At 31.0% G+C, this 25,113-nt stretch overlaps 2 protein-coding genes across 6 annotated transcripts in view; both read right to left on the bottom strand.

The window, feature by feature from the left end:
* Nucleotides 1-7,040, bottom strand: part of Mondo (MLX interacting protein mondo) — a 28,714-nt gene extending 21,674 nt beyond the window's left edge. For all 3 annotated transcript variants that reach the window (XM_088185715.1, XM_088185714.1, XM_088185717.1), the window contains exon 1: nt 6,732-7,040. Coding sequence is in view for 1 of the 3 variants with exons in the window: in XM_088185714.1 (XP_088041840.1) it covers nt 6,732-7,030 (299 nt within the window). In the remaining 2 variants the exon portion in view is untranslated. The remainder of the gene's footprint in view (nt 1-6,731) is intronic.
* A 1,795-nt stretch (nt 7,041-8,835) lies between these two features.
* The window catches only part of Sur (Sulfonylurea receptor), a 30,760-nt gene continuing 14,482 nt past the window's right edge, over nt 8,836-25,113 (bottom strand). For 2 of the 3 annotated variants that reach the window (XM_088185501.1, XM_088185500.1), the window contains exons 3-21: nt 15,362-15,761; nt 14,690-14,938; nt 14,077-14,625; nt 13,708-14,008; nt 13,461-13,639; nt 13,074-13,395; nt 12,903-13,008; nt 12,188-12,824; nt 11,815-12,125; nt 11,657-11,737; nt 11,486-11,586; nt 11,192-11,424; nt 10,738-11,117; nt 10,479-10,674; nt 10,164-10,401; nt 9,972-10,099; nt 9,581-9,872; nt 9,319-9,515; nt 8,836-9,259 (exon numbers count right to left, since the gene is read on the bottom strand). In XM_088185501.1, the coding sequence (XP_088041627.1) occupies nt 9,119-9,259; nt 9,319-9,515; nt 9,581-9,872; nt 9,972-10,099; nt 10,164-10,401; nt 10,479-10,674; nt 10,738-11,117; nt 11,192-11,424; nt 11,486-11,586; nt 11,657-11,737; nt 11,815-12,125; nt 12,188-12,824; nt 12,903-13,008; nt 13,074-13,395; nt 13,461-13,639; nt 13,708-14,008; nt 14,077-14,625; nt 14,690-14,938; nt 15,362-15,761 (5,041 nt within the window). In that variant the 3' untranslated portion in view covers nt 8,836-9,118. The remainder of the gene's footprint in view (nt 9,260-9,318; nt 9,516-9,580; nt 9,873-9,971; nt 10,100-10,163; nt 10,402-10,478; nt 10,675-10,737; nt 11,118-11,191; nt 11,425-11,485; nt 11,587-11,656; nt 11,738-11,814; nt 12,126-12,187; nt 12,825-12,902; nt 13,009-13,073; nt 13,396-13,460; nt 13,640-13,707; nt 14,009-14,076; nt 14,626-14,689; nt 14,939-15,361; nt 15,762-25,113) is intronic. The other variant, XR_015809502.1, reaches the window with a different exon arrangement.

The raw sequence follows: 25,113 nt of genomic DNA, 5'->3' as shown, positions 1-25,113 counted from the left end.
ATTAACTGTATCCACAAAAATAATTGCAATAAATGTTGGAACAGCAGAGATAGTGTCTAAGTAAAATATCATAACAATATTTATAGACAAGCGAAAGAAATTTATAAAACTTAATTTTCATATATTCAAGGAAAAATCTACAGGTTTAAAGGAAAGGAATTCATTCCATTCGTGGGTAAATTGAATGTATAATAATAATAATAATTCATCATAGAGGATAACTTCCGTACATTTTATTTATAAAAATATTATCACTACGTGATCATCCAACGTCAATGGCACTTAAATTATGAAAAAATAGTTTATTAGATCAACGTCATAAATGTTCGCATTGCGCGACCAATTAAAGCGTCATCACTTTCATTTGGTAAATAAAATAACACTTCGGGAAGTTTAAAGAAAAATAACAAAAATTGTCTTCTATTACTTGCTTATGTTTTATAGTTAAGTGTAGTTAGTTAAATTTAAGATTTAAAAGAAATAGTACTCAAACATCAGTTCATAATATCAGCACATATTAAAAAAAATTGATTATATTATTATCTTAAAGACAGCGAAAATTGAACGAATAATTTTCCACTTTTATCATAGCTACCACATGAATCTAATAATATAGCAATAAATACATTTCTATATATAAACACACGCATGAAAATATTTTCGAACCCATGGCTAATAAAATACTTATATTGCATCTATATATATATGCCCACACACCTATGGCCGCCAGATCAACAATGGAAAACTCCGGGCAAATATGCATTTTCTGAGAAAATCAGGTGTTTCATCTTGGGAGTAAAATGGTTATTTGAAACATATACAAGTTACTTGAACTATTTTGGGAGTTCATTATTTTAGTATATATGGAAGTTTGGCAGGCATAACGCCATCTTTGCGTATATTTTCGCTCCATTTTTCCATGTGCCGCAACGTAAACATCCATCTGGATGCGGACACAACAACGCTATGACCTCTGAAATCTATTATAGATTAAATGCGATCAAGTTCGACGTGTGTTAATTGTGATAATTATTCATAAGCAAAAGTGCGCGACGCAAACACTAAACGGCGGACAATATTTACTACTTCCATGAGCCGAGTAAACAACGAGCGGACTTCTATGGCTGCTTTCTAAACATAGTAACTCACTCACTGCATGTAAATACAGCGCTCTATACCAGGACGTCAATAACAAACAAGTGGACAACGTCAAACGTGCATATAGAATAGAACAAAACATTAAATAGCGCATTTTACGGGAAAACGTGTAATTATTCGATCGATTTTATGAGAAAATAGTAGTCTATTAACGTCGATGCTCTTAAATTTGTAATGATTCATAAGCTGATGAAACTGCTGTTCTTGCATAACGTGCTTAAGTGTTTGTATTGAATGCCTCAAACTAGGAGGGCTCAACAAAACATTTCAGTATTAAAAAATCTACTAATATATCAAGACTATAAATTTGATACAAATAGATGGAATAGTGCATTAAAGTTATATTGTATCATACCGCGTAAAATAGCTATCACTTTAACTATTAAAAAGTACTGAAAAAATCAGCTAAAAAACTCAAATTATTCCCTTCAGGAAAATGATCAATCAAGCTACCTTATAGAACTATAAATATAGTATCCTGCAAATTTAAGATTGACGTTATTTCATATCGGAGATTTTAATTTTCAGTTATAACACACTTCTGCCGGTTTATATTCCACAATTTACGCGGTTAAAAATTAATTATATTTTTAAATACCCCAAATCAAACATATTTGGCTCAATACGTATAATGCAGCAATATACAAAAGCATGGGTTAAAGACACATTCTCCACTTGTCCTACATCTGGAACTTCTCCCACTGTACATGCAGTGGGATAAGTTCCCCAAATTATTGTGTGTCCTACGCTGCTTCTTGGAATTTGAAGATTTTTCTCGTTTACTTTATAAATTAAATAAAACGTTAAGAAGTACACGTGAATATTATTCGATCGTTTTATAACAAATTTCGTTCTATGCCTCGATTTACGCGATATTTCCTGGAACGTATTCACCGCATAAAGCAAATATTTGTAAAATTTTCTATTTGGTACATGTAGTTTCAAAGTTTGGTAACCCTAAGCCCTAAGGGGTGTGACCACGCAGCCAGTAAGACGCAGGTGGAAACTAGTAAGAATTTTATTAGATTATATGACATGTTTGCGAGTTACTATAATGGGCGAGATCGTTATTCTCCGAGCAATGGTGGAGAATCTGGAGAAGATCCTTAGAGTTCTGATTGGTGTGGCAGCGATAGTATATTCTCCGAGCGGTGGTGAAAAAGCTGGCGGAGCGCCCATGCCCGTATGTAATCCGCGGGTGGGTAGTGTCTGCCCTCTCCTCATTGGAGACCAACCTTAAGTATTCCGGGCTGCAAAGCTTGCCGACCAATCACAATCATCCAGCCAACCGTTGCACTCGCTTCTTAGAACAAGTATACGCCTTTAGAAAGTGGCATCTGTTTGATCGACATCTCCGAGGTCGAATTGTGCAACGGTAATATTGTAGCCATGCGGTGCTTTTAGTCTTCCGGTGATATATTGTTTGCAACAAAGAAATATTCTGTCAATGCACTGGAGAATCCTTGCGTGTTATTTATATGACTTTTTTCTAGTCGTAACGAGGGCCTTTGTGTGTCTTGTTGATGAATGATCATTTTTGGTCAGTCATTAACGCGAGTTTCAAGAATGAGATCCCCCACATAGACTTCAGCTTACTCAGCGATATTGCTTTTATCACCTTTCAATGTATTCTCTATCTACGGGAACAGGAAAAAGTAGCAGGGGCAATATATGTTGAATATTATAGTTACAGTATCATGTCGGTGTTGTTTTCAGCCAAAAAATTACGAATTAGTAGTGGTGCGTTATCGTAGTGCTAAAGCCAATATTTGTTGGTCGTTAGCATAATCAAATAGAAGTGAGGATAACATTATTGGTCTTGGCTCTTAAGGGCACTCCAATTGAGACGATTAAACCTTTGTTTCTATGTCATAATTGTCATATATGTATAATGACGTGTTTGAGCAATTCTATATCTTTCAAAAATTGCTCAGCAATTTATGTTTTAGAACAACGCTGTTTTTCTTGAAATTTCACTTTCAAAACAATGTAATCACCGAGCGTGTCAACGTGTGTTGTCAATACTTCACAGTCAAAGACAAACTACGCGTGCAAAGTCGCTGAACATTGACACGCGCATCACAGACAATCGTATAAACGTGAAAAAATAAAAGCTCAACTAAAAACGAACAGCGCTTGAAGTCCTAAAATTGTATTATTTTAAATCACTAGTTTTTAAAAGGCAACAAATTAAATCAGCTTTGGGTCAGACTTTTATTAACAGCTTGGCCATAGTTAAATCATTCAGGGTTAGAATAAATATCAAATGGTTAGAATAAAAATAGCACACGGTCAGAACAAAAATATAGGACGATCATGTGAATTAAAGCAAAATATTGTAACATTTATAAATACAGATGGGCAATAACTCACTATTTAATTGAATCTTTTTTGTTAACTGCTATATAATTACTGAACTTTGGGCATTTAAAGAAAATTAATTAATCAAAGTAAATTATGTTATTTTAAATAAATATGTACATAAGTGTATTGCATTTTAAATTACTTTGTCAGTTAATTGTTTATTTACATTGATAATATTTATAGCAAAAAAATAAGTAATTAAATACTTTAATTTATAAGAAAATAAAAACATTTTATTACATAACCTGTAATAAAAAAATACATATTGTACGAAAAAGTTTAGCAAAAAATAAAAACAAGATCTCCTAATTCTATAAATTTTCCAAAAATAATAAAAGCAACATTCAAGTCAACAAAATATCACAAAAATATTTATCACACACTAATAAACATTTTACATCATTTGTGTATGTCCCTATAGCGACAATATCTAATTGAATCCATTTTTTAATTTTGTCACCATTCATGGGTTAACGAGCACAATATGTATACAACACGCAGACAACGCATAAACAAATTAAACGTTGATAAGGAGCAGCGGACTCTATCGTCTGTGTTTGAAAATTTTAATAAAATGGCTATTATCACCGCCTTTTCTGATAATAAAATTGTTTCGGTTATGAAAATCTAATCAAAGTAAACATGTACATATTTTATTGCCGATATTTCGTAATCAACTCATTACGAAACCCTTACTTTCTTGTACATTAGCAACGGAATTCAACGCAATCACTTTCGCCTGGATAGATTGTGTCGCAATATGCAGAAAGCTATTTACTATGAGACAATAAACACTGATATCATTCTGAATATTACGTTCTAGATATGACTTGCACATTGAAATTCTGAATTTTTTATTTATAAACAGTGGTAGCCAAGTGAATAACGCACTCTTAAAAATTATTAATATCTGAATAAGATTTGTTGATGAAGTATGAACAAAAATACTTTTATTGGTTCCATAAAATTATGGTAAATCCTGCAGTCGGGACTTATCTTGAATTCTAAATGCTTTTTTGCTTATGTTATTATAAATCATAAATTAATATGATTTACAAAGTTATTTGTTTACAAACCTATTCAGATTATGAATCATGGTATCAACATGCACATATAATTTTCTGCTAAAATAAGATACAGTTCTTTGCATCTCGCAACTACTTTGAAGTTATAAATCATGTACATATTATATTATATAAGTCAATGGTTAATAATAAAAGATAATAATTAATGCTTGCTATTTGCAGTGCCATAGTTTTTGACAAAAATTCCGAAAATATGTTAAACTAAAGTGTGTAAAATAGTAAAGAATCTCTATTACTGATAATAAAAACAGAAGTTTAATTTATGATTAAGAAATTACGGCAATTAAAAATTTAAATATATATTATATTATATATATTTTGGTGGATGTTTTTATAAACAAAAATTGCTCTACTTCTCTCCCCCTCCCTCAATTTAATTTGAATTTAATAAAACAATAAAAAAATATTCATTCCTGGTATAAATTTAATATCAACATTTGTGAGATTCAATACTTTCGTGGTGATTTTATTTTGCTCTATTTTTAAGTAATGGTACATCATTATAGATAAGCCATAGAGCATTTGCTAAGATTCTTAATTGTATTAGGTGTTATTCTTTACCTAGCAAAAAATTATATATATATTTTGTATTAATTTATTTATATAGTTTTGCAAAATAATCTATTTATTTTTCAATATAATCATTAAATATGTTTTCAAGTTTACCATTTATAAATATTTGTTTCAATATTTAGGGTGCAAAATTTAATCATTTTCTTTCAATTTATTTACTTTGTATATTTGTACTCGTTTTATTATAAATATATATGTAGTGAATAAGAAAAGATTGGAAGGGTGCCACAAATACCAGCGACGGAGGGTTAACTTTTTCATAACATGACTGATTGGAATCGATTTTTAATTAGTATTATCATATATTTACTATATTCATACTGGCAAGACTAATAAGTAATAAATATAGATTATTAAAAAATGATGAAGACGAAGCATGAAAATCACAAAATTTCAATCCATAAAAAAATTGATTGATTGACTAATTGTTAATTTATGTTACAAGAAAGGAATTAAAAACAGAGCAACTCAAGTAAACAGTAAATTTATATAATGAATGTTAGGATTTTATAAGAATTACAAGAAACATACTCGATTCTTGTAAGATATATGATAATATTCCTGAAAATACCAACAACAGTAACAAGACCTGAAAGGATTTTTAATATTATAGATTATTTATCTAAATTGAAGCATTTAACTGCCTTGTGTTTATAATATTTTTTCCTTCAAATGTTACATCTTTAATTCAACACAGATTAACTACGGAACGACAACACAATAGTGATATTTTTGAAACCTTTATTAATGAGAACAACTTGATACAACACTGGAAATATTTTACTATACATGGAGTAGCTAAATTTTGGTTCAGAGTAAAACAAGTAATACTACAATTCATAATGTAGTAAGTGATTTAATAGATTCTATGTATATACAAATTAATTAGGGTGGGGTTTCTTTTAATTGATGAGTGATATATAAATTATTTTTTGTGTCATTTAACCAGAGGAAAAGAATAATGATATAAATGAATATGATACTCATTATCATGATATAATAGCACTAAGGAAAATTCATATTTATGTTGAAAAGAATCTTAAAAACAAACAATAATAAAAATATTAAATAACAGTTGAGATTATATATGTCCCATTGTTACTCAAAAGTTCGTATATTCAAGAGTCCATTGTATACGTTTTAATTATATTTCTAAAAACTTAACAAAATGGTTTCAACAATAAAAATTAAAATATTTGTAATTCTATTTATAAAATCTAGATAAAAGTTGATAGTGAAATGTTTATAAGATTTTTGACCTCGTAAATATCTCTCTATAAAAATGTTGAAAACAACTGATTTTATAAGTTACGGATAGAATAATATTATGGCGAAAACCTTTTCCAGAGCGATTTAGTGGTGTTAAACAAGAGTCGACTGTATATTAAAGTCCAATGCTATATCCATAAGAAACGTATTAAAACGATGTTTACGACTAACGCGTCAGAAATGAGTATTTGTAGTCGAATCGGATTCTCAAATACCATCTGTTGATCTCGACCAAAACAAAGATTTGACATTTGCGCGAATCAGCTGAGCGAGTCGCTTTACCTGTATGCAAGGCTCATGCACTGGAAGAGCTTGTTGAGCGAAGTCTCGATAGGGGGCGGAGGCTCCGGCTCGGGCACGGCCAGGCCGGGGCCGTCCTCGTCGTCCTGCGCCTCCGCCTCGAAGTGGGACACCATAAAGTGACCCGAGTGGATGGTCTCGGCCATGGCTCCGGCCGTCGCAGCATACCCCGCGGCCCCCAAAGGCTCCGCCCCCGAGCCGCCGCCCCGCTGCCCCTCCGCCCCGATCGTGACCAGCCTGCCGCCGTCCCGAACGAACGAACCTGCCACTACCGCTACCATAGACAACACTGACAACCGACTACACTGAAGCGCTACCCGAGGCGCTAACTTCGTAGCTACTTACGCAGCTAACCAGAAACGTCAAAATAATATATATTTATTTATCTATTGCGCTACTATACATAATTATTTATCGTTTATGGTTTATGGTTTTTTATTAATAATAATATAAATACTATAAAATAATAATAAAACTGCGCAGCACTTTCTATATATGTTGGAACGGGAGCTTGTAGTGACGAAAACATCTATTTACAAAAATAGAATAGTTCAGACAAAACTATGGAACAAACAAGCAGATCTAGCTTTTTCGCCGCCCTGGGTACAAATTATTTATTATTATTATTTTTATATATAATATTATCATTTTAAAACATGATCTTTTGCTAGTGAATTTTTGTAAGTATTTTTAAAAAGTAAAAACATATTTTATAGAAAATAAAATGTATGAAAATATAAAAACATTTTAAGAATTAATAAAATATTTTTGTTATATAGTGATACAAATTACATACATATAATATTTAAAAATTTACATACATAGAAAATATATTTACAGAAAGTTTACATATTTTAAAATGCAATTAATTAATTTAAAAATATAAAAATTTTAAATAAAATCACGGTAAAGTTGGAAGTCAGTTTTCTTTGGTTTTAGTAGAAGAAGATTGCTATGTCATTTTCAATTTTTAAAAAGTCACCATGAAAAATTGTGAATACCGAATACAAAAACAGTGCTGTTAACTGATACGACAAAAAATCGTACTGCAATAATTTTGTGAATACATTGTCTACGTATATAGATGTATGCAAGAGAGGAGCGATACATGCACGTAAGAATATTCGTTGTCTCGCTTGTTCTTATTGAAGCGGCAATGCTCATTTCAAAGATTTTCGTATGTGTAAAATCCGGCTATAAAAATAAATATTTCGGTTTATTTCGCACAAAATAAAATATATGTAATATCGCAGTAACTGCTTGCCAACTCCTACAATACGATTGTGCTAGTAAAGCGTATGTGTGCTTTGGATAAAAATTGGGTAGCGTGATGTTCACTGGTATATACTAAACAATTCATCATCACGTCTACTCGATTTTTCCACCTTATGTCACTAAGAGGTTTAAATTTTAAGCCTTTTACATATTTCGAGTGGATCGACCATCTTAAAGTCAAAGATGAGAATTTGCCATATCATTTATTACTAAATGGATGTAAAATGCTCGTAGGTTCATGTTCTTAGATTCCACTGTGATCACCTTTCATTTTAGTTCCATTGTCGTAGCCTTATCTTCTCATGTCCTGTAAAGGCAAACTCAGTATGCCTAATTGTTCTAAAATAATCTTGGTTAATTCCAATCCTGCATATTTTCTTTGGGAACGAATCATAAAAAAACATATGATCTTAGATTTTCATCGGTGTGATTGATAGCTTACATATGTAATTTCATGGTTACCTCTTCAGTTTTACTAGCATCAGGTGTATAATCTAAAATGATCCGAGTAGTATTTGGATTTATTAACATCTTTTAAAATATGCTGCTTAATATTGTCAAATATTATCTTATATATAATTGTTCTAAGCCTATCAATTAATTGATTTTAGGCAGTGAAAACTGACGTTTGCTCGGGCTTCCCTAGTCAGTCCCAACCGCAACACTAAGTAATTATTTTTCAAATACTGAAATATGATGTAAGAAGTACATTTCCATAACTATTAAATTTGATATATTTTTATTTAACTCATATAAACCAGGCTTATGCTATAACTATGTTTATCAAATATTATTAAAATTCTTCAAACGATTTCACTTCAAAATATTTTATTTTCAATTATACATATATCACATTTTTTACTTAAGAACTAAACTTTTATATACATTTTAATAAAAGATTACTGAAAAAATAAAAACATCCTTGATATAATTTTTAATAAAATATAACTAAGCTGCTTAAAGTTTATTTACACAGGTACAATTAAAGCATACATCATGGCACAAAAATAGCATAGTTTTTCAATTATCAGACAAAATATAGATTGTTAGAATTCTTCTTGGACGGAGATCTCGTTATTGGTTTTTAACTAATTTTACTCATCGGTCGACTTGATCATTGTGGAAAACAAACTGGTAGGATTAGCTAATAATTTCTTAGGCGGTCCATCTTCCACAATACGTCCCGAGTCGATTACAATCACTCGATCGTAATCTATTATCGTTGATAGGTGATGCTGAAATATATCATAATTAATTTTGTTCAAAAATACAATATTCATGTTATTAAACTTACAGCTACTGTTATAACGGTTCGTTTTTCTTGCAAGCGCAATAGAGCTTTTGCTAGAATGCGTTCCGTGTGAGGGTCTAACGCAGACGTAGGCTCATCCATTAATAATAAAGGTGAGTCGTTGAGGATAGCTTGCGTTATACCCATTAACTGCCGAGCTCCAGCATTCCAACCAATTCCTCCTTCACGAATACATCCATCTATAAATAACATAAAAGCGATGTAGAGAGTACAACTACCATAAAACATTTTTAAAATAAACTACCTAAGCCGCCGGGGTATGAAGTGATCGTATTCTTTAGCTGCGTCGTTTCTAGAATTTCCCAAATTTTATCATCAGTATGATGTCCGTACGGATCGAGATTATCTCTAATGGAGCCACTGAATAATATCACTTCTTGAGGAACAATGGCAACGTTTGATCTCAAGACGTTCAACGGTATATCTTTTATATCTACGTAATCTATGGAGATCGTGCCATCGCAAATATCCACCATGCATAATAAAGATAGTAATAGCGACGATTTTCCACTACCAGTACGTCCACATATTGCCACCTATGATAATAAATAACATTTATAATGAAATATATATTGTGTGTAATAATAACTAAATTAATTTTTAATCTAAATGTAAATAGTTGTTATTATTGATACCTTTTGTCCGGCAGCTACACTCAAATTAAACTTGTGTAAAACAGGTTCTTTGGTGTCAGCGTACTTGATAGTGACATCATTGAAATTAACTTCTCCTTTCTTCAACCAATTTGTCAATAATAAAGTATCTGTATCATATAAATAATGTATTATGTTTTAATAAAAAATAAATTTATATTGCATCATCAGTACCATTATCTTTATATTCTTCAGTTGGAAGTCGCGAATATTGCAATACTCTTTCGACGGCACTCATGTACATCTCCATATCAGATAGGAACTTTACAACCCAATTTAGATAAATAGGAACTAGTAGAGTGTAATTAATAGCTAAACCCACAAGAGCGGGTGTTATGGTATCTGGGTACATTTTTATAGATAAAAGTGAAGCATTGATTGCAAAAAACACGATAACGCCACCCAAATAATCCTGTAAGTAAACATATCATTATATTTATGTTAATATATATATATATATATATATGCAAAAGCAAAGATAAAGCTTACCAGTGCGATGCCTAGCCAACAATTGCTCGAGTTTAGTATGATGAAGGCGTTTGTGTTCATGTCTAATTTTTCATATAGCATGTTTGCGAATCTTTCCTGTTGATTGTACGCTCTGATTGAAGAGACTCCGCAAACTGTTTCATTGAAATGAGAGAATATAGGTGATTTTGTCATAGCATCTAACCGTTGAAGCTCTCTAAAAGTTACATGTTCATTAAAATAATGAAGAGTTAGCTTTAGATATTGATAAAATATATACCTAGCAGAGCATCGATAGAATTTTTGTATCACATAATATAATATACAGATCGGTATGGCTATGAATAAGAACCAAACATTGATTGTGGCGTTTATGATAATGGCAGAAGAGCATAAGAATAAAAATTGTAGCAATCGTTGCATTGATGTGGCAATCTTCTTATCTATAATGCCAATATCAATGGAGAATCTATTTATAATCCTTCCTAATGGAGTTGATTGAAAGAATAATAGCGGACATTTTAATATATTATTCAATAATTTCTTATGAAGTTTTCTTCTGGCTAATACTCCGGCATATTGTCCCAAAGCGTTAGATAATAACGATAGAATTATAGATACTATCGATAGTATTGAATAAAAATATAAATAGTAAGTGATCTAAAATAAATAGAACATAATTAGTATCATCATATCAATATTTTTATTTACACGCAAATAGTATTTTTTTATACAGAATTTTTCTGAGAAGCATCTTGATTGTTGACATTTTTAGAATTGGTCCATTCACTTAGGCAAATATCAGTATAGACTCTCATACATTGCCATGAAATAGTCAATATGAGATAAAAAGTGCTAACAAATATACCGCAAGACTTGAAATACTCAAAGTATATTTGCTTTGAGATTTTGCCGTACTCTCGTTCTTCTTCCATTGTAAATTTATCCGGTGTAGTGTTCTCTGAAACTAAAATATTGACTTTATACATTCTTATTATAGATAACGTAACAATAAAAAAAATACTAACATATATCATCTTCATCGTTATAATCATCGCTGACTGTTGAATTCGTAGATATGAGTCGTTTTATCGGCAGATGTTCCGACTCGCAAGTCGGTGTTGTAATTCTTTAAATATTTATTTAAATTAAAGTATGTTTAAAATAAATATAATATTAATAAATAAGATAAACATTACTTTTTCCTAGATAATGATTTAGAAAATAATCTCTTCAGTTTGCTTCCCTTTCTTACAATTTTCATACTGTCGTTGTTTGTACTGTAAGACATATAACATATTAACGTTCAATTGTATTACATGTACTAATTGAAAATTTTAAACTTAAATAATAATACTTTGTATTCCAATCCATATCAGTCTCAATGTTAAAATTAATAGACGGTGAAGAAAGCTGCCTTAACATTGGTGCCGGTTTGATTTTACGCTTCACTACCTGAAGCGAAGAAGATCTTTCGGCCGTTTTATGTTTTCTATAGCTCGGTCTGCTAGTACTTCTTGTTTTGTAGCGTTTAGTAGATGATCTTTTCGGAATGGAGCTTCGTATTATATCGTCGTTGCATTCATCAGTCGGCAACGGAAGATCGTGAGTGAGATATCTTGAGCCGTTATAAGTCGATAATCTTTTCCTTAATGGTATATATGCATGCTGCAATAAAATTATTAATAAATATTTTATTTTATATATTATCTATTTAACTAATAATTTACCTCTGATTGCTTATTAATATCAAAATCAGTCTTAGTTTTTAAATGAGCACTAAATTTATTAACCATTTTGACCAAATTCCATCTATCTTTAGCAGTTTTTTCACGATTTGAAGCATTGTCATCCGAATAGTGCGGTTTCAATAGTTTTTTCCACTCGTTTGCCAGCGCCGGTTCCTTTTCTTCGACGTCATTCAACGTACCAACTGAACGTACTATACCATCGTCTACGTAAATGATCTGATTGGCCATTGCGAGCAGTTCTAAATTGTGCGTCACCATCACAACAGTTCTCTTGTGTAAAATGCATAGTTTTTTAATGCCTTTCTCGAATACTTTTTGTGCTACTGGTTGATCTAGAGCCGATAAAGGATCATCTAATAGTAGCATAGATCCATTTGAATATATAGCTCTAGCTAAGCAAATCCTCTGCTTTTGCCCGCCTGACAATATACTTCCACTCTCTCCGACTTCCGTTTGATCTTTATTCGGCATTGTCAGTATATCGGTGTTCAACGAACAACCGGCTAATACTTTTTTATAATGTCTAGTACGCGATACTTTACCAAATATTATGTTATCTCTAATGGTTGTGTTCAATAACCAAGGTTTTTGTGGAACATATGCTAAAGATGCATCTCTATTTAAGAAAGATTAATAATAAATTAATTAATGTATATATAATAAATTAATATAAACATTATAGATTAAAACTTACTTAGACCATGTAACGTTTCCGTGTAATAAATTCATTTCACCTAGCAATGCCGAGAGAAGAGACGTTTTACCACTACCGATTTTACCTACAATCATCACCAAATCACCTGAAAAGAATTTATTTAAATCAATAAAACTTATGAATTTAAACTTACTATAAACTTAATAGTACCTTTTGGAATATAAATATTTCCTGGTATACTAATCTTAGAAGATTGATCGCTGTGTCCCCACACAAACTGAGCATCCGTTATATTAACTATAAACGAACTGTTCAGATTATCAGACATATTTTCATCAAAAGAAAATCTTCTAGACGCCGCATCTAAATAATGTTCTTCCTCAGTTTCTTGAATATTCCCTAAAGGAGATATTGGTGTTTTTGTATTAACGCTAACACTTTTCATATGACTCTCTTCACTTTCGATCCCATCACGATTAGACTTATTCAATTCCGGTAGAGTTAAAAATTCAGTTATTCTTCTCGTGCTAACCTGGAACATTAGAATTATCATTAATTGCCGACTACTAAAAACTAAGCAGCATTTCAATTACTTACTATGGCCGAAATAATGATTGGAACTATTACAGGAAATATGAATAATGGCACGGTTAATTGGTTAAATAGAGCTAAACCCGCAAAGACAGAATCAGGTGTCATATCTTGGTCTTCCAGGAACGAGTATAATGTGAATGTGACGAGTGTTATCATAGCTGATGAAGCATGTGTTAAAAAAGCTGTAATATTAATGTTAAATTAAGTTTTGTTATACTTGTACATAAATTTATAATTATTATCATATTACTTATTAAAGCCCAATACACTGAATCTTTGTTTAATAATTCCAATTCCTTCTCTCTAGTGTCTGATATTTTCTTTTCATATATGCACTCCCAAGCGTACATCTTTAAAATCTTGATTCCTTGTAAGACTTCGTTTATCTTCATCATTCTCTGATCGCTACGTTCAATCGACAATTCAGAGTTTTTAGACATGGCCTTTCCGACGACAAACTGAAGTGGAGTCATCACAAATATACAAAGCACTGCTCCGATTATTGAACTAATACCGAGTTTCAAATACAATAAGTACATTATAATAGTGATCTGAAATTAAATTTCTTGTATTATAAAAAAAATATTTCGTACTGAAACGAGATTGACATATTATTTACTTTTAAAGGTATTGCCCACACGTAATGTCCTATCCATATAAATCTCATCACATTGTATGAGTCTTCAGATATCAAATTGGTAATGGACCCTCCGTCAACAGAAGTGTTTTTTATTCCGTCGGTTAATGCATTAGGGTCATGGTAGTCTGAATTAGTCGCAGCCGAAGACCACAGAGCGAGTTTCAGGCATTTATCATAAATCAATGATTGCAGAGCAGATTTCAAGCGGATTCCTTCAATATTGACTAAATGGGTGGAGCCTTGAGATAGCGTGCCTTGAGCGAGAGCCGACAAAAGTATTACAATGCCTACAATGTAACCGTTCTCAAAATATTGCATCAGAGTAGGATACTGCTGATGTTCCTCCTTATTGATCGATATTTTATAGATAGTTGCGTATCCGATTATTACAGATATACCCAAGGGTCCTACTAGACCTACACAATCACCCATTAACTTAAAAAATCCACCTATTATGTAGTTTCTGTATATATATTTAAAATAACACTTCCAAAGTGATACTGGAACGATGCTATCTTTAACTTTATCCTATAACAAATATTTATAATGTCAAATATGCTTAGATTATTAGTTATTTATGTAATAAGTTTACCATTTGAGCTTTGTAGATAATTAAAAAATCTTTGAAGCACACAGGAGCCGATTTGTCCAGCGGGAGACATCCGAGATCTTCTACTTCTAAAGGATCTTTATAACCTTGCCAAAGCAGTTTATTTAACCAATAAAAAGTCATTTGTGAGAATGCATTCACATAATCATATATATATGTTATGTTTGTGTATGATTCTCCTTTTACAAAAAACTTTTTATGAAAACCACACAATTCTTTCTTCATCCATATCTGAAAATATTAGTAAAATCAATTATTTATTTATTCTAATTAAATTTGCTTTTAAGTTTTGACTTATTTAGATAGTAAGTAAAATTCTCGTATGAGCTTCGGTGTCATGCATTGTTATCATCAGCTATGAAGCTTTAAAATATTTATTAAAATAGCGTAAAAATTTAATTTATTAATACCAAATTCGAGTTTAGCCTAGAATCAAAATGTATTTTATTAACTATAGTGTAGGTGGTTTTCTTATCGATTTGCATAAGCGTTTATGTCTATTTTAGCCTCCTTTGTTCGAAAAGATCTATTCGCATCATATAACAAAATGGGTTAATCGCTTTCTAGAGAACGAAGGCCTTCAGAAAGTTATTATCAGCAGAGTGCAGTTACCCTACATACGTTTTAACGACTTAATATAAAAGGGGACACAACCTTGACTAGGTTTACTGCGTCGATGCCCGTCAATAAAGTTAATCCAACGCAGGAGGTGGTGGTGAGGGTGAATCTGATGTGCTCCCAGCTTAGCTTCAGCGCCATCAGATGGACGACCCTCAATAGTCTGCAGATGAAGGATACAGTCCAGAGGCAAATTTCGACCATCAGCCAGGTAGGCGGTCCTTCTCTTTCGATGTTCGAATGGACGATGGAAACTCCGACGGTGGTAAACAGCGAAGTGGTCGAGGTTAGAAGAATGTTGAGTGGCACTGGACCATAATCTAGAGCCACGACGAACTCTCCTGCTTCCATGATATGCAAAACGCACATGAATAGGACGGCGAAGGACCGTAGATAGTGGCCCATGTGGAAAGGCGAGTTGATGTTTTTCCGGCGCCTGGGAAATAAAATAAAAAAAGGGTGCATAAGTTTTTATTTGTTCATTTCGCGCTTTGCGCTCGAAACCTTGCTTTTTGGTTAGTACAATTTATAACTGATTATTTTACTAAATTATCTTATTAGTGAATTTCAGGTGTCTCAAGAAATTTTAAATATTTATCAGATGAAAAACACGGTAAAATTAGAACCGGATAAGATTCGCGATAAGCTAAGAAACATACCAGCTACAATTAAGAATCAATGACGGGCATCGTCTTTCGTACATTTTAGAATAGTATTAATAGACCACATGAAAATCCCAAACCAAGAATAAATTTAATAAAATGAGTTATAACATTCATTCAAGTCTATATAATTTTGGTAAGACCAGTCTTAGTATACGGGTGTGAGATGTAGATAATGAAGACCTATGACGTAATCGATTCAACAACAAGCTATACGAGTTGTATCAGGAGCCTGATGTAGTCAAGTATATTAAAATACAACGTCTCAACTGAGCCGGACATCTGTCCCATATGGACGATTAGAAACCTGCAAATCGACTGACTTTTGAGGGTAAAAGAAGTGCAGGTTGCACGGAATAGTAACGGTTCTCATAATGCTCGGCATCAGCAACTATTACCGCGAGGCCAGGATAGAACGAAGTGTGAGGGCAGAGTAGTCTTAGAGGTAGTAAAGATCTTAAAGAACTATAAGCGTCTCACAAACCTTTTATTTGTTGTTTTACATAAGCTTGTATGAATGAAAAAGTCTTATTTAGCCCAATTAGGTCATATTAGCAAACTCCGCCCCTTTTAACCCTTTCACCGCGGCTGATATTTTTACGCGGCATTTCAAAATTTGTTAAAATTTGGGGGGCACCAATTCATGCCATATTTTTAAAAATATTATGGTTCAATAAATTCAAGTGATTTGCAGCCTTAAATTATACTAAATAATCATATTATTAGGCTCAAATGTTTATGGTGCCTTTCAGTGCCCAATGAGTATTGGCAATTTTCTTGATGACTTCTATAGTAGCCATCCGCGATGAAAGGGTGATGCTTCCAAATTTTTTACAGATTCCGATATGATTCCTACAATGTAAAAATAATGAATATAAAATTTATTATTTTTACTACTAGTATTATATGATAAATTAATAAAAAAAATGTGCATTAAGTGGTTGAACAAAATATATTTAGTATTACATTTAAAATACAGTAGGACACTATCTTTATTAAAAAGGCTGGTGTAAAAGCTTAAACCAAAGTTTCCCAATATTTTTTGTACCACGTCCCATTTTAATGCCTCAAAATGTACTACCAAGCAATTGATATTTCAGTCCTAAAAATCTTAAATTAAAATGTAAAAAAATAATATAATCAACTTTTCAGTTTCGCCTTTTTTTTAGGCAAATAAATATTACCTCCAACACTAAATAATCATTCACTTTCAACCGAAAAGGGTGGTGACGATAGATATTTCCTCGCTAAATATGCAAGGATGGAATTCCACTAGCAAAGGGGATTTTCATAATCTATTATATTTTTTAGAGCAATATTTTCCACATCAGATTTTAAGAAATGTTTTCTCGTATATATTACCTCTTTTTTGTCCGTTTTTTTAATCGATGAGGCAGAAAGAATCGTTTTCGGAATCGCAAATTAGGCTAAAAATTCTCCGAATCCGATACCCAAAAAAGTTCCGATATTACCGATTAATCGTCCCATCACTAATGAGTATGTCTTATGGATGGCCACAAAAAATGAATAGCTATTTGTTAAGTGAATCTTTGTTTTAGTTTTGACGTAGGTGTTATTTTAAATTGCAGTGCAAGACGTCTGAGCGTGATATGCATCAGTAAAACAATGAAATATACGTCGAGGAATGTGGAATTTTATCGTATGACTATGAACAATCTTTTGAGACCAGATTTTTTGTTTTTAGACACCGCCAAAAATATTTTTTAATATTAGGAATATACCATTAAATTTTAGTGTAATCCATTTTTAATAAATGTAAAATTATTATTCATATATATTTAAAAAACTTATTAAAATATATTTTTCAGTTTTAAACATTAATCAAAATGGTGATTTGAGTACTCCAGTGCAATTGACATGTAGTCGACGATAAATTATAGGTAAGTTCAATATACAAAAGTAGGTGTGCTATAGCATTTATAAGCTTAATTAGCAAGCTAAATGATTTTGAGTGTTCTCTAATTCTCAATGGTCTCTGATTGTGTGCACGTAGTTGATTGATAATTTTTGAAGGAAATTTGTGACGGATATATTTTAAATAAGAGTTCCCGCCGCCAGAATACCAGAACACACATGATTGTCCAATAATTTGTCTCGATGTTGTGCCAAAATTAGTTGCCAAAGGCTCGCTAAAAGAGCCTTAAATTTATTATATGTATTGAAATACACCCAATAAAATCAATACATATATTTTTATTGTAAATATAATATATCGCTATGGATTATATATTTGTGTGCAATAAACTATATATCAAGCACTTAAGCGTATAAAGCTTTATAAATCACAACACTCAGCCACTAATCCGAAAGAAATAATAATGTGTGTGCGGCTCACTCAATACACAGAAAATGTGTTTATTGATTTCCGAAAAAAGTTATGCACCCCAGGTTAAAAAACACAGTTGAAGGTGTTCTGCCTTTTATATGTGCTTTTATCATATTATGTGTTCCTTTTAAAGAGTTAATTGTCAAAATCTGATATATCATATTTTTCTACATTGCCGAGAAATGTCATCATTAAATAAAGATTCAGATACATTTTTAATAGGCTGTAAGATATTTGCATCAGTTTGTGTAAAGTTTTCCGAATATATACATTTATATATATATATATTTGCTTTATTTAGATAGTAATCCCAAAATGTTTACGCAAAAAATCTTTTCCGGCGAAATTTTGGTATTTAGATTATCATTTTGATTTAGCGATTATTTATGCAAAAATAAGCCCACTAAGAAACAGCTGAGGCAAATGGTTGCATTCATAAACATAAACAACTTAAATTTGCATAGCATATCTTTTATAACATTAACATCATAAATCTTAGCTCAATATAGTATTAATATAGCTTGACAGCCTTGATATAAGATTGCTGTATATAATATATTCATACAACGTAAAACGTATTATATGTCTTATATTTACGTGATTTTGCAAGTATACGGTAAATTAATATAAAATCTAAACCACTATGTCATTCCTTTAAATATAGATTACTTCATTACATGACATTATTGTTAATCGCTTTTGGTTAACCAAGCAGAATAAATAACTTTTATCTTTTTGAATTTTTATAAGAAACTGTTTATCTGCGTTTTATTTTCAGTCATACTTCTTAATTCTTTCAGCACTTGATCATAGACGATATATTATCATATGTTAGCACATAAAATATAGTAAAAAAAAGTTAGTATTTCAATCCTTTTTTTATTGTTTAGACAGACAAATAGAAAGACAAACTATAATAATATAATAGTCAAAACAAACTATCTGTATCACCCGGATCATCCGGGGTTAACTAAGCTCGCTTAATATTTTTTTAAATAGATAAGATACTTTGCTCGCTATACAATAATATCAAAACAAGGGGAAAATATTACACTATCCATGTTTTAAGAGTCATCGCTCTGATTTTAAACTACGATGATATGATGACACACAAAGGTTGTTTACGGCTTGTATTATTCAGCTTTTGCGGCTTCCCCTTGTCGCCCGCATTTTTTAAAGCTTACAAACATATAGTTTCCATTGAAAAAATATTTTAAAGCAAAAGCAGACGCACGCGTTATTTTTTAAAACCAATAAAACTTTTATGTTATTTTAGCGTTAAAATATAGCGAATGCGGTTTTCTGAGTTTAAAATAAATAATGAGATCACACAAATTCTGGCAGAGCTCAACCATTTGTTGGTTTATCTTACCTTGTTTATTCACGTACATTTAAAACATTTCAAAAAAAATTATGCTTTGAAGAAGAATAGAATAATCAGTTGTTGTTCTATATGCTGTACGCTTTACCATATCATAGTATTTTATTTTTTTTGAAGCAAAAAAATTAACCCGCTGGTAATATTTTAGGTGGTCTATTACCATTGCCTTAGTAATATCACCTTTCTGCATTTCTGCTCAAGCAATAAAAATATAATTTGTGTTCAATAGGCTGACAGTATAATTTAGAGGAAAGCCACATTGCAACATTGGAATTTGTAAGAAGGATTATTATTTTACATTTTGAAACAATAAAACGAAAATTAGAAAGATTTTATCATGTGTCAGAGCCATACATAATCCGTTAAAAGGGTCATAAAAACTAATGGATTTGTGTCCCTCCATTTACAAAGAATCGAACGACCTGGGTGTAGGAATGTTCAGTTCAATAGAACATTAGCTATGCATCTCTTCGCCGAAAGCAATTAACGAAAATAATCGTGCCGAAACAAACAGTGTGCACTCTTAAATTATGTTTAAAATATCATATTATATTAGAACAGTGAGCCAAAACATTTTTTTGAGTGAACAAGTATAATTATGATGTTACCACACTTAAACAATTTTCAACGAACTGCTTCAATGATATTTATATATATTTATCGGATAAATATAAATTTAAATTTTCAGTCCCAGTTGGGCAAATAATTGTGGGAACGTATATACATTGATCTCTTCCCCTTTCCCCGATTGTGTATAAGATTTATACTTTAAAATTCCATTAAAACTTCAACTTGGGCTATAACTTCGCTTCAAATTTGCAATACGCAAGAGTTGAGCCCATTTTAGAAGCTTTTGACAGGTACTAGTGAAATTATACGCTGTACTAAGCTGTCATTTGATAGGCGTAAAATGTGTAAAAAGCGACGAAAGTTGTGACACTTGTTAAATCCATAAATTTCGTATTTAAAATATTTCTAGTGCGACACGTCACATGTTAAGACTGAAATGTTCAAACCCAAACCAAACCCAACTTAACCTAAAGCTCTAAAACTAAACTTTTAGAGCATCATATAATTTCAATAGCGCCTCTGCCAGATAAATTGTATTTTCACTAGTAGAAATATATAATATCTACAAGTGAAAATATATTCGGATATAATTTTACTAAAATGGTTAGTGAAATTATATTTATCATCTTCACTGAAAAATACATAATCACTGTAACGTATATAAGCCGCAACGCTGTCACAGAAATATCACTTCGCTTCCCACCAGCACCAAATCGACACTTTCGAAGTTCAGAAAAAAGCAGCCGTTTTCTAATCGATCATCAGATCTGCTTCAGTTAAGCAGTCATCTTGAATCTCCAAGTCTTCAAGACGTCTTAAAGACTACTTAAGACGCAGTACCCTTACGAGATCGACTTAATACGTATCTAAATTATAATATCCTACTGCACAAATAGAACGGTCATATTTAAACTGATGTGACTCAAAACTTGTAATATCGGTCATGAACAGCCATCACCAGAAAGAGACTTCATCAGACACAACTGCAGCAGAGGGACCAACCTCCACTACACCGTCGCTACCTCACCTACAAGGCCTCTGAAAATCTTCCTCTGACATCATCTCTCCGCCAACTTTTCCACCACCACTCTGAGAAAACAACCTCCCCAATATGTGAATTTAACTAATAAATTATGACCAGTTTCCACTGGCGTCTTTTTGGCTGCGAAGTCACGCCCCCTTAAGGTTAGAAAATCTTAAAATTTAATTTAAATAAATAATTATGTCTCGAACGACTTTAAGAGTCGGATAAAAAACCACGTCAAGTTCGATCAAATGTCTAGGTTATCCTTACTATTTTATTTGGAACAGTATAGTCTACTACGAATTCTTATCACCAGGTTTTTCCAGTCAATAATGAGTATTACCTTATAGTTTTACGCAGTTTTTATTGAGCAATTTGAAGAAAACGACTAGAATTAGAGATTTTACACCATGATAATGCCCAGGCTTAAACTTTACTACTAATTTATAATACTAGACATGGTCTCCTGCGACTTCTGCAGATGAAGTGAAAGCGTTTTACAACCATAGAGGATATAAAGGCAAGATCGCCGAATTAGCTAAATAATATACCATATAGCGTTTTTTACGTTATTTTTACGAAGCGCTGAAAGGGACAATAGCAATATTAAAGAATAAATAAATAATTTTTGATAATGTTAGACTTCGTATATCATCGTATAGAATATTAATATCAAGAATTACAGAACACTGCATAATCTTATACTATCAACATATTAATTTAGATTATATTAATCAACTGCAAAACCAAATTATTAGCCTTAGCATATCTTACATTTCCAAAGCTTTAGGTCAATAATTAAATTAAAGCATTTATAATTAGAAACTAGCTGTCGGTACCTCACTATCGTGAGGTACCGATAGCTAGCGAGTGTGCGAATACCGGACCATCAACTTTTTGGGTTTTAAATATAATTTTTGCTTCGTTCTGATTTTTTTAAATATTTTTTAAAATTTAATGGTTCAAATTGGACATTACTATTAAGGATTTTCAATAATAGACAGAATAGTTCAATCTATAAAAAACTACTTAACATTTTCAATTCATTTGAAAATAGGTTTACAACTTGACTAAATATTTCCAGAAGAAAACATTTGCCCTTATTTATTAGATTTACAACGTTAGATTTGATCGTTATATCGAAACTTAGATATTTAATGATAAATCTAAATATTGTATATCATTTATGAATAGGTTTAAAACTTGGCTAGATAATAATAAATTAAAAATTGTACTATGAAATTTCAATACAGCGAAGCTCACGGAACCAATGAATAAATTTTGGTGTACTGAAAATTCGTTATATTGAATGTAAGGAAGATGATATATTTTTATTTTATTTTTAATTACTATATTACTACAGCATCAAAATAACCTCTTATAAGGTTGACAGATCGTTTTTTGGCCTTGTTTAAGGAAAATGTATGAAACACAATAAAATTTGTGAAAAAAATGTTTTATAAAAAAAGTTTGAGGGTCAACGAAACACCTGTAATGTCGCTTTTGAACACATCTGGCACACGCCAAGTCAATGATGAACTGAATTCTTAGAAATATTTTGTCAAGTTATAACGTCATTCTTAAATTCGGAGCAAAATATTTTGTTATACTGAGATTAGTCTTCATTACAATGAAAACATTTTGTATGAAAGTTTTTCGGGGACATATTAAAGATTCGTTATACTGGGAATTTCGTTATTTCGGTATTCGTTACAAAAAATATCATTGTATTATTTTTTTAAATAGGTTTGTAACTTTACTAAATATTAATAAAACAAAAAATATCAAAATGTTTTCAACATAAAAAATAATATTAAAACGTAACATTTTGTATCATTTAAAAGTAGGTTTACAGTTTAATAAATAATAATAATAAATAGCATCGGTTACACATCCGCTCAAAAATATTACTGATATGAAAAAATATTTTGTTACACCTTACTAACGCAACAACACAATCGATCATATATAGTTAGTGCAATGTGAGTGATTATAAGTCATTGATTGTGTTTTAGCGTATTTTAGGTGTTTGAGTGTCAGTTTATCGCTGCATAACACAATTTTATCATAAATTTAAATTTTCGTAACAAAAAAGTTTTTTGGTGACACCATAAGTTACTTTATAATTAAAAAAAAAAAAATCTATGTTTTATGTGTAAATATAAAAGTCAGTTTTTATTTACATTTTCTAATTAGAAAGAAACAATAAACTAAAAATATCAAGCATCTAATCTGTTACTTTAGACCAAAAGTGCGCTTTAAAAATATTAATAATTTTGAAACCTTTGTCTTTTTTGATTAAAAAATATTTTGATTTACATATTTTTTAAAGTAAATGTTTTTCTGCGCAGCATTATATATTTTAATAATTCATGAGTGTAAAAAGTTTTCACTATATTTAAAATTAATAATAAGCTAAAGATATTTAAAATCTATAATAAATTATTAATATTTAAAATCCATAATAAAATAAAAAATATTTTTAATGTTCAAAAAAATATTTTGAATAAATCTTGAAATTTTATTCTGAAACTTTTAATTTAAAAAATATTTAAATTAGTGTTATACATTTTTGTGTAGTTTACTTTCAAAGGCGTCAGTAAGAGGGATTTTTGCAATATTAGTTGGTTGGTAATGAAGAGTACTTATTTTGCAACTTTGCCCCTTTTTGTTGAAAATATTTTTTAAAGCAAAGTTTTAAAAATTCTCTAAAAACTAAAACTTTAAATTGCCAACGTTCGCCAAAATTTAGGTACATATTTTTTCTGTATAGAGAAGCTAATACATATCCACATTATTTATATTATATTTTAAATCTATAAACTAAAAAAATATTTTAAAAAACATTTTTTTTAGTATTTTATGATTTTTATACATATTTTAATATATGTTATACAATTTAAATCGTTAAAATCAATTTCGATCGGTAAAATAAATTTAGTTCGTTCTCAAGTGCGGGACTTCCCAAATTTGCTTACATCTGACAGCTGTCACATCTGGTAAGCGCTCGCTATGTCGCTGCACCCGCTGCGAATTATGTTGTAATCGCGGCATTTTTGTTACAAAGTGACAATTGAAGATGATGCAAGTGATGCAGCATTTGAAATTATAGACAAAACTATAAATTGTGGGTGTGCCAGTAAGTGTTTGGTTATAAATAAATAATATAACACGGTTATTCTAACAAAATTACTATTGACTTTCCAGGATCTAATATTAAAAGACAAACAGCGGTGATTTGGCAATTAAAGGTATACATACCGAAGTTAATTAAACATATTACAATGCTAGTAATAATAAAAAATATATGACATATTGTGACAATTTTGTAGAAGATGAAAAGATGCCAATCTACGTGTTTAATCCTCTACAGTACATCCATCAATTGTGTTCTTCGGTTGTCGTTTAAATTTAATTTATGGATTATATTAGTAGTAATAATGTGTTCAATGTTTACTCTTGATAAGAGTCTTATTGTTTCTTAATTATTTTTCAGAAGCAATGATGGAACAATTTGATGACCTATATGGCTACAACGTAGAATTGGTATATATAAACAAAGAGTTAATCTTCTCGTGTTGAAGTCACTGTCAGCAAGTAATATCTTTTTATAAAGAACATACTACATAAGTTTGATGTAACTGAATATCTTAAATTTGGCTATTCAGAAAGAGGAATGATGGCACAGAACAAAAATTGTACCTATTTTGCCACATCGGAATTAAAAATAACCCACTCTTAGATATTTTGGCCATCGATTATTCCAGGTATGCAATCACATATTTATAATCATTGTAAAATGTC

Source organism: Plectrocnemia conspersa, unplaced genomic scaffold (assembly GCF_051122295.1).
Source record: "Plectrocnemia conspersa isolate PC_06_02 unplaced genomic scaffold, ASM5112229v1 ptg000005l, whole genome shotgun sequence".
Classification (NCBI taxonomy): Eukaryota; Metazoa; Arthropoda; class Insecta; order Trichoptera; family Polycentropodidae; genus Plectrocnemia; species Plectrocnemia conspersa.
The sequence above is the reverse complement of the archived record's forward strand: the minus strand, read 5'-3'. Positions and strand labels throughout refer to the sequence as shown.